The 10643-nt window shown below is 44.5% G+C and overlaps 1 protein-coding gene across 2 annotated transcripts; it reads left to right on the top strand.

Moving 5' to 3' along the window:
- Positions 1 to 7440: 7440 nt before the first annotated feature.
- On the top strand, positions 7441 to 10304 carry LOC119307461. 2 transcript variants are annotated; one of them, XM_037583537.1, is made up of 2 exons: positions 7441 to 8936; positions 9924 to 10304. In XM_037583537.1, exon 1 carries the CDS (start codon positions 7571 to 7573, stop codon positions 8903 to 8905), a length of 1335 nt encoding a protein of 444 aa, XP_037439434.1. In that variant the 5' UTR covers positions 7441 to 7570; the 3' UTR covers positions 8906 to 8936; positions 9924 to 10304. The 2 variants fall into 2 exon arrangements, with proteins under 2 accessions (XP_037439434.1, XP_037439433.1); XM_037583536.1 differs by having other exon boundaries at positions 7441 to 8919.
- The last annotated feature ends 339 nt before the right edge of the window (positions 10305 to 10643 follow it).

Here is a 10643-nt window from a genome sequence, read left to right on the forward strand (position 1 = left end):
TCTCTCTCTCCAGATCAAGGATCCCCGCCTCTGATCTCCTAGCTTTATCCTTATCCCCCGTCTCATCCTACCCCATCGACATATGGGAGGCGTTCCGGCTACCCCCTCTAGAGTCGGATTGGTCCCAGGCGGTATTGTATAGCTATCATTGCACTTCCATGCTACAAAGTCATCTTCTGCGCTGCATACTCTGTCGTCCAGGCAAGCTCGCCATGTGTTTTTGTCAGCCTGGCTGCTAGCGATGCAAATCAGCTGTCATTTTGGTGTGAATGAAAGTGCGGCGGACCACCACATGCTGCCGCATCCACCATGGCTGCTACCAGCTTTGCTACAACACAAGAGGGGGCGATGTCAGGGCACCGCAACAACGTTGTCGCTCTGGCCGCACATGAATGATGTTTGAAAAGGTCCACGTGTTTTACAATGTTATGCAAGTTGAAGGTGACTGCAACATGATCCATGTTGTAATGGATGACCGCGACATGGTGCATGCTGCACCCGCGTGTTTGCAACACCATGCAAGCTCGTGGTGATCGCAACATGATCCATGTTGCAATGGATGACCGCGACATAGTTCGTATTGTGATGATCCGACGGCTACATGAGACACATCCAGCGACTGGCAACCCAGTTGCCAAATAACAGCCGACCAAATGCCTAGCAAGGTCTTTTTTGTGTGCGACTAATTTAATCAGAGGCGACTAGATATAATATCTTCCTAGTTGACCGATGACAAAATACTAGTACACTGTCGTAGTGCGCTGTTGTGGTCGAGAACTCACCGGCGGTGAACTTCCAAAGTGCGACAACCTGCCAAATCTGAAGTTTTAAATACAACGGTTCGTTATATTAGTGGTCGATATTTCTCAAGACTACTTTCAGAGTGCGTGTACCACCTACCGAATCTGAAGTTTTCAAAATTTGTGGGACCAATATTATCTCTAGGAGTCAGGGAGACGTCCAATTCAGATTTTAAGGACAGACAATGCAGAAGTGAAGCATGCATTGGATTGCACTGCCAGGCAAGCAAATTATTAACCTGATCGTGCTGTGCTGGAGTTCTAGTCATCGGCTTCTCTGCTTTTAGGAGTAGTAATACTAGTATATTGGCAATGGCAAGTCCACCCCAGTTTGCATATGATCCATCTAAACCGGCAAAGGAGATGTGCCCATAGAATTAAGAAGCCAGCACACGGTTCACACCCCAATAATTCCCACTCGTGCCTATAAATAGTTAAATACACGCACGTATGCACACACCAACACCCACAATCACATCAACTCAAGCCTTCATCTTTCTAGCCATCTTCTCTCTTACAGTCCTACTCAACATGGCTTCCATGGGGTTCAGCTACGCACAGGTACACGTGAAGCAAGAGAGACTGATGAGGAGGATCAGCGACAGCAAGAGGGCTTCGGCGACGGCGACGGTAGACAAGTCGATGACCCGAGAAGAAGAGAAGATGAAGGAGCATTTCATGGGTGAAGAGGAGAAGAAGGCAACTTGCAACTCATGGACCGCCGGGAGGGTGCATCCGTGTGCGTCTTCCCTGGCAGCTGCGGCGCCAAGGGGTGGGCACCGATGAAGCTGGACGGTCATGGGGTAGTATTTTGCTATGTGGTACTCCCTCTGTTAGTGATCTAAACGCTCTTATATTTTTTTATGGAAGGAGTACTTCCCTTCCTTTGTTGCCCTGTTCTAGATTTGTATTATCGTGATCCTGTTATATTCTTGTCCGTTAAGGAAATAAAGCTTGTGTGTGTCATGATTAATTTAGTACGGAGTACTTGGGCCCACACAACCTGTGTTTAGTAGATGAATCACGTGCCTAACTGAAATGCAATCCGTCCGCCATACAACATTCATCTGCACCAGCGTGAATGCATTTTCTCTTGCATGGGAGGTCTCATGCATGGATTAGTCCATTGATTATCGCTCCGTATTTTTGGGTGGGTCTCCACATGCAGTTTTTGACAGAAGTAACATGCTCCACACAACTGATCTCCCATGCCTTTCATTTTTAACTTTCAATTTGAATCTAGTGTATCTTTTGAACCGAAAGTCCAATTTACATTTTGTTTGAATATTTGTTTTTCATGTGATGAGGGCTTTCAACTAAGACCACTCTTGAATACGATTTCACAAGTTTTAAAATTTTCATGACATTTCATCTGTTAAAACTTGACACGATGACCCCTTCTGATGTGGAATCTTAGCAGCTCTCCTGCTAACTTCCAAAAAAAAACTTGACACGATGAGGGATAAAATCACCAGGTTTTAAATAGTAAAACTTAAAGCTCTAAACCCTAAACCGTAAAAACAAATGAAACTTGATAAAAACTTAATATTATAACTATTAAGTTTTAATATTTGAAATTAGTAAAATTTAAAAGTTGTTAAAATGTTCGAGTGACCTTGTTCGAAAGTCCCCGTCACAACAAACGTAAATATGCAAACGAAACTTAATTTTGACTCTCAATCTAAAAGATATAGTATATTCAAATTTGAAAGCTAAAATAAACAGCATGAGAGCTTGGATGGGTAGAGCATTGCCATCTCTGCAAAAAGTTGTATTCGGGGCCCATCAAAAAGCAATCAATGCCATGCTTGCATAGGAGATAAGCATGCATGCATGCGAATCTTCAACCAAATACTCCCTCCGTTCCTAAGTCTTTTTACAGACTCCAAATATGGACTACATACAGAGCAAAATGAATGAATCTACACACTTAAATAAGTCTATATACACCCATGCATAGGTACCATGTTGTTAGGAAAGATTGGATTGCATGCAACACAATTCATTGAGAAAAGAGGTGTGACAATACATGACCCTAACCTGTACGTACATACACGTTCAACAACCAGAGATTCATGCTAAAAAAAACAACCAGAGATTCCATTTGTTACCCTCTTCTTTGCCAAATCCTAAGGCGCCGGATATAGGGCTTCTTTGCCAAATCGTAAGGCGCCAGATATAGGGCATTTGGTACAGAGCGCATACCCTCCTGTATGCTTGGTTTGGTAACGGGCCGGCCCATCCCACTTCCTTTTGCCTTTTGTTCTGTTTCTATAAACTGCAAAAAGAGTGTGCAAGGCAGGATTCAAACCCACGATGTTCTTGTTAAGAGCACGACGCCATAACCACCAGACCAACTGACCACACGTGTTCATATAGTGGGTTGTTTTGCCTTCTATCAACGTCATTGGGACGTGTGTGGCGAAGAGGTCATAAACATTGTTCTGAGAATAGTCCATGGAGAGGAGAGCCCAGAGTGCATCAATGATACTGTACTAGTGTTGATTCCTAAGGTAACGAACCCAACAATACTGTCTCAATTTCGGCCTATAAGTCTTTGCAATGTTCTCTATAAGATTGCTTCGAAGGTGGTTGCTAACAGGTTAAAGGTAATTCTGCCTGACATTATATCAGAAGAGCAGTCCGCCTTTGTACCTGGAAGGTTTATAACTGACAACATTATTTGTGCCTATGAGTGTTTGCATTTTATGAAGCGCTCGAGATAAAAACAAACAGTTTCTGTGCTTTGAAGTTGGACATGATGAAAGCCTATGACAGGGTGGAGTGGACATATTTGAGGGCCATCATGAGCAAGCTGGGTTTTGCAACACAGTGGATTGATATTGTTATGGGTATGGTCTCACCAGTTTCCTTCTCGGTTTTATTCAATGGAGAGAAACTCGAATCTTTCAAACCTACAAGAGGTATTCGGCAGGGAGACCCAATCTCCCCTATTTATTCTTGATAGCAGCAGAGGGCCTTTCATGCCTACTCAAAACCAGTTCTCAGTCATCATTGGCAGGTATTCAGGTGGCCCCAACGGCTCCTATCGTTAACCACCTTTTGTTTGCAGATGACAGTCTGCTACTATTCAAGGCGAGTGGGGAGGGATCTTTAGCGGTGTCAAACCTGCTAGCTACTTATTGTAGTGCATCGGGGCAAAGGATTAACAATGAGAAGTCCTCAATTTTTTTTCAGCAAAGGATGTCCAGGACCTGTAAAGGATATTGTCAAGAACAATTTGCAGGTACAAAATGAATCTTTGAGTGATCGCTACTTGGGCATGCCTACTGATGTCGGCCACTCGAAGAACGGTACATTCAGATATTTGAGGGACCGTGTTTGGGAGAAGATAAAAGGATGGATGGAAAAGCTCCTGTCATCGGCAGGTAAAGAGATTTTGATCAAGTTTGTAGCCCAGGCTATACCAGTCTATTCTATGTCGTGCTTCAGATTGCCGAGGGGGCTGTGCGAAAATATAACCTCCATTATTAGGCAATTCTGGTGGGGTAGCAAGCAAGGAAGGAGAAAGCCAAGCTGGGTGGCGTGGGATGTAATGACCAGACCTAAACATTTCGGGGGGTTGGGTTTCCGTGACTTGGAGATCTTCAATTTGGCATTGCTAGCACGTCAAGCGTGGAGAATTTTGACAGAGGGGTCATCTCTTAGTTCACGTATGCTGAAAGTGATATATTTCCCACAAAACACTTTGTTGGACGCGGAGCTTGGATCTCATCCTTCTCAGATTTGGAGAGCAATACTTGACGGCCGAGATATCCTAGCACAGGGGATTGTTCGAAGGATTGGGGATGGGGAGACTACAGATATTTGGCTGCACAACTGGATCCCTAGGGATAGTTATAAGAGGCCCATTACATCACTAATTCAGAACCCCCCTCCCCCTACTAGGGTGGCGCAGCTGGTCCATGCACCAACGGCGTCATGGAATGAGGACTACATAAGGTCTATCTTTACACCTTTTGATTCTGCTAAGATTCTGAAGATACCTCTATGCACACGTAGAGTTGCCGACTTTTGGGCTTGGCATGAAGAGACACGAGGCAATTTTAGTGTGCATTCTGCTTACCGGATGGTCGTGCGGACAAAGATGAACCGAGAAGCATGGCTACAGGAAGAGGGTGGGTCCTCGTTCGAGTAGCCTGACAGCAACAAGTGGAGCATGATATGGCATATCCAGGTCCCATCCAAACTGAGGATGTTTGTCTGGCGCCTTGCTAGACATTCTATGCCATGCGGGGTGGTCCTAAAGCATCGACATATGACAACAGAAGACACATGCCTGCTATGTGGGGGAAGAGATACTTGGAAGCACGCATTGTTGAAATGCCCTTTGGCTGCTGCTGTTTGGGCGCTTGCCCCGGAAGATCTCCTAGAACAAATGGTTGAGCGGACGGAGGATATAGCCAAGGACTGGCTGTTTGAGCTACATGCAATATTACCTGCAGATTTGTTTCAACGACTGATTTTTACTCTTTGGGCAATCTGAAAAGCTCGACGGAAGTCTATTCACGAAGATATTTAACAGACGCCGCACTCCATCAATGGATTCATCAACAACTACTTGAGTGATCTCCGGATTATGAATCCCGTGTACTAGAGACCAAGGGGTGTGGCGCCAGCGAGGTCTACTCGTTGGGTAAAACCACTCGAAGGAGCCGCAAAGGTAAATGTCGACGCCGCTGTATCGCGACGGGGCTATGGTGCTGTTGGCGCTATATGCAGGGATCAAGAAGGGGCTTCTTGGGCGCTTCGACTCTTTTTTTCAAACATATCGCTGACCCACACACCCTCGAGGCGCTGGCGATAAGGGAAGCATTGGCTCTCTCGGAGGACCTCTATCTTCGGAGGATTCATGTAGCATCGAACTGCAAGGGGGTGGTCGAGGACGTCAAGAAGGAAAATGCAGCAAGCTACGGAGCAATTATTCATGAAATAATAGATCATTCTATGTCTTTTCATTTATGTAACTTTAGTCATGAGTTTAGGAGCTCGAATGTCGAAGCTCACAACTTAGCGAAGCATGCTCTTAATCTCGGTGGTGGCCGCCATGTTTGATTAGGACATCCCGAGAATCTCTCGTTCGTCCCTGTAACTGTGGTGACAGATTAATAAAGAACTTCGCGAGGTTGTCTAAAAAAAACTGACCACACGTGTTCATATAGTGGGTTGTTTTGCCTTTTCTTCTTCTTCTTCTTTCTTCGTTTTTTCTCTCTGTTCCTTTTTTCTTTCTTTTTCCAAATTCATGAAAAACAATTACGAAAGAAATTCGTGAACTTTTTTCTTGAAAGTTGATGATTTTTTTTTTCAAAATCAATGTTTTTTTCCAAAATGGACGAACTTTTTGTTGTCAAATTCAATGGAATTTTTTCAAATTCGATGAACTTTTTTCAAATCCAATGAACTTTTTTTAATTTTGTGTTCAAAATTTGATGAACTGTTTTTTAAATTCGTAATTTTTTCAGATCCATGTGTTTTCCAGTTTTGTGAAAGAAGAGACGAACAACAACAAAAAAACGAACGGTAGAAACGTGCACCAAGGGAAGGAGCAAGCGATCGACGAAGGGAGGTGTGAGCGTGGTAGCTGGGCCGGCCCACGCGAGGCTGCTGCATGAGCGCCCACTAAGCGAACGGCCGCCTAAGGCGCCGAAGAGGAGGTCTCCTCTTCTTTGGACGTCTTTCCAAGCCAAGGAGATAAAAATGGTGCATAGACAGACCTACATGGTTGGTTTACTAGCCCATTGCGTTTTCATTGTTGGGGAATTATCCGGTGCACGCGTACTTGTGGTGGTACCAGTGCACCGGATGCCATAAAACATTTTTAAAAATCTGAAAAAAAAATCTAGCACACTAACACAACATCAATGTATGGTGTTACAAAAATGATAAATTTAACATCAGTGTGATAATGAGCCAAATCTAAAACTCAAGTTATTTTATGTACTATTGATTGTTGGACTTGTCATTTTTGTTTTTAGACTTATGTTCTGAGTTTTGACTTGAAATTTTATGGCAACCAACATTGATGTTGTGTGAATGTGCTAAAAGAAATCAGAATTTTTTGAACATTTTAAAAGCGCAACGTGAGTTCAGTGCACTGGTAGCACCACAAGCTCCGATGCACCAAATATTTTCCCTTCATTGTTGCCCTGGTGTCAAATGGTCCAACCAATACTCCATTCCAATGAATAAGATGTCCTCGTTTTCTGTGTTTATAAATGTTGTTGGTATAAAACTAACATCATTAGAAAGTGTTTTTAAATACGAATATAATGATACTGATAACTTAAAATATAATCAGATTTTGCTGTTTAATTTTTTGAGGTTTTTTTAAGGATCTGTCTAGGACATATCTAGATGTGACATAGTTATGTCACATCTAAGCCGATGTTCACTTTATTTGTGCTTTATGTTTTTGTTTTTGTTTTTTTCTGTTTTTTGTTGCTGCATTATGTATTTGTGGGAGTTTAGATGTGACATCTTTGAAAAACATCTAGATGTGAATTAGTCAAACTGTTTTTTAATTATTTCAAATATTTGCCCGGATGGTCGACGCGAGTAAGCAAAGGCGTCGAGGATCGCAAAGAGGAGGAGCAGGCCTGAGGAGATGGCGAGGCGCGACAAGCACGGGACGCCGGCACATGAGCCCTAGGTGAACCCTAGGTCCGTCCGTAGCCCCAAATTCCGTTTCCAAATCGCGCCGCCTGCCATCCCATCCCATCCCATCCCCTCGCCTCTGGTTGGATCTCTTCATGGACATGGCTGCCTCCGTTTCCTCCTGGGTTCCACCTTCTCTTCCCGAGTCCGCCGCCGCCGCCGCCTCAGGCTTGGTCCTCCTCGACAGGTGGTGCTACATCGCCGACCTTCCCAACAACACCACCGCCGAGGGCACCACCAGCACTGGCTTGCCTATCAAGGTGACCCTCCGCGCCGCCCGCCCGCCACATCTCTCCCACTTCTGTGTCCACTGCCCTGGCCTCGACTTCCGCAGAACAGGGCCCAAGATTGTCGCCACCGACGCACATCTCGTCCTCCTCTGCGTTCCCATCCACCCCAACAGCGCCACCGGAGCATCGGACTGGGACTACTTCGTCTACAGCCCGCGCGCCCAGCGGCTAGACCTGCTACCCAACCCGGACCCCATATGCCTCGACGACTCCGCAACTGCCCTCATTAGCCGCCAAGACGGCGCTTGCTATGCCGTCGCTGCTCTCGGTTACGCTAACCCCCTGTACGATGGCGGCGCGCTCATTAGGTGGGAGTTCCGCCTCCACCTCTACAGATCCTCATCAAATTCTAAAGCTTGGGTCTCCAAGCGCTTGTCACTGAATAAGTTCAAGAGGGACAAGCTCATCCCTTTACCTGCAGCAGTCGACAGGCTATACCACGAGACGGGGAAGACCATCACAATTGGTGGCGAGCATGGCACGGTCGCCTGGGTGGACCTCTGGCGTGGCATCTTCTTTTGCGACGTGCTCAAGAAACGCCCACTGCTCCGGGATGTTCCACTGCCGGTGCCGGCAAGGTCTAACTGGGATCGCCTCCTCAGAAATGATGACCCCGGCTATTTCCGGGACGTAACTATCAGCCGAAACAAAGACTCGATCAAGTATGTTGAGTTGGAATTCCGGTCAATAGAAGTGCTCAACCCCGCCACCACCCCTGTTTCCTATACCGACTGGGTGGCGGTGCAGAATTCCTCAAGGAAATCTCATCAGGTCATCCGTGATGGCTGGAAGTCCACAACATGGAGCATGGCAATACCGGTTGGTTTGCAGGAGCGCTGGAACCATGACTGTGTATTTGATGTTAAAGATGTCAGCTTGGAGCCATGCCTTTCTGATCCCATGACTATGCTGAGCAGCAAGACCATGCAAGAACTTCAAGTGGGATACCCCATCCTAAGCATGGATGATGACGTCGTTTACTTGCTTTCTGAAACCACACCCAAGCACATGGACAAGTTGGCACTGATGTTTGCTATTGATGTGAGGAAGTCAACACTGCGAGGATTGGCTGAGCTTGATGTCAAGAAGTTCAATTACTTGTCCAGCTTCTGCACTAGTGAGATCTGCAGGGGTACCTGATGAGCAATATTAAGGTAACTTCTTTATGCTGGTAAGTTCCTTTTATGTTTTTATGTGCGACTATATGTATGAATGCCATGCTTGCCATGAAAACTAGTGAATCATTGTGTTGGCACCATTCTGGTTTCACTAGGATCTAGAGCTTAGCAAGTTAGTGCATCTTATTCAGGAGCTTTGGTTTGATGACAGTGTGATTCAATGGAGGGTTATTGACATGACTGGTTCTGTACAGCATTGTCGATGCTGTATATCAGTTGTTAAACAAATCCTGGCAATCCAATAAAAATAAGTTTGTGTTAAGCTGAATTTTGGTTGTTTGTGCGCGAACCTTCCTGTGAAATGTTAGCAAAACTGTTATGGAAGTAGACAAGGCCACAACTCAGTTTTCTTTAACTGTGGTGGAATTCTGTCAAATCAATATACTAAAAAGCTTATATTGAAAACAAAAGACAAATATTAAGATTATGCTTATTTTGCTTGAGTCGTCCATACAATACTTATTTTTTGTCATTAATTTTGAATCTACTTTGAAATATACTAATATGCCTTAAAACATGATAATTATTTGCTGATACCATCATTGGCATGTTAATACCCTGCATCTCACGAGCCTGGCTCGGGAGAAACGGATTTCAATCTCGTTACCTAGGAGCCAGGCTCGCTGGCTACTTTGCATGCCACGGGACAGGTTTAGACCTTCCCCCAGGCAACCAAACGCCCAAAACCCGCACAGCCTGGCCGGGGCATCTGCAGGGAACCAAATGTGTTCTTATTGGACATGGACATGGTGTTGAGTTGCGTTTTATGACAGAAACTAAGTTCCTCTGGGTTTTCACTTCAAGAATAATATATTTGACCAAAACTAACACGCATAATTTATCTTGCTTATATGTTTCTTTCTATTTTTTGTGCTAGTTACTGATAAACATGAGACTTGTTCTTGTTGGATAAAAATAATAATTCTTGCTGTAGAGAATTTTTTTCTCATTCAAAACATGAGCTATTCTATTTGATGCAGGTAGAAGCGAAGCACTGAAGCGAGCTGAAAAGTAGCTATCGAATAAACAAACTGAAGAGGGTAAACCATCTGAGGTTCCTGCGAAGAACTGGCTAGGACAAAGAAGTTTCAACCATGTTTGTTGAAACTTGGAAGCTGGATGTAGACCTTGGAGATTGAATTTCTTTAGTTGATTTATGTATTACATGTAATGCAACTATCTGGGTTATATTGCTTGCAGTATGCAGATACATGCACTTATGTACTTGTCCCAGTCAAAAAAAAGTGCTAGTGAACTTGTGTGGGCTAAATGTCTTGGGCTGGGGGGCCACGGCCCCCTCAGTGTTGTACATAGCTCCGCCGTTGATCTAGTGTACACTATAATTGCTGGAAAACTGGCAACTCGAGCAAGTCATGTTTTTTATTCTTTTTTTGCGGGATAGCAAGACATTTTTTCTTTCTGGTTAGATTCAAACACAACCGAGGCACATACTTAGTTTTGGTCAAATATATTATCAATACATAACAAATCGATTTAAAACGAAAGAAAACCTGAGGCCACCCATCTAGGACTTGCCTACTAAGAGCATCTCTAACAACATCTCCACAATCCTACCACAAAATCTATGTCCTTGGACCATATCCACCGGTCGAATAACATGTGACCTGACATAGAGCCAGTAGCGGAGTTAGAATGATTGGTTGCAACATGGTGGCAATTACGGCAGTGACTATATATGA

Source organism: Triticum dicoccoides, chromosome 5B (assembly GCF_002162155.2).
Source record: "Triticum dicoccoides isolate Atlit2015 ecotype Zavitan chromosome 5B, WEW_v2.0, whole genome shotgun sequence".
Classification (NCBI taxonomy): Eukaryota; Viridiplantae; Streptophyta; class Magnoliopsida; order Poales; family Poaceae; genus Triticum; species Triticum dicoccoides.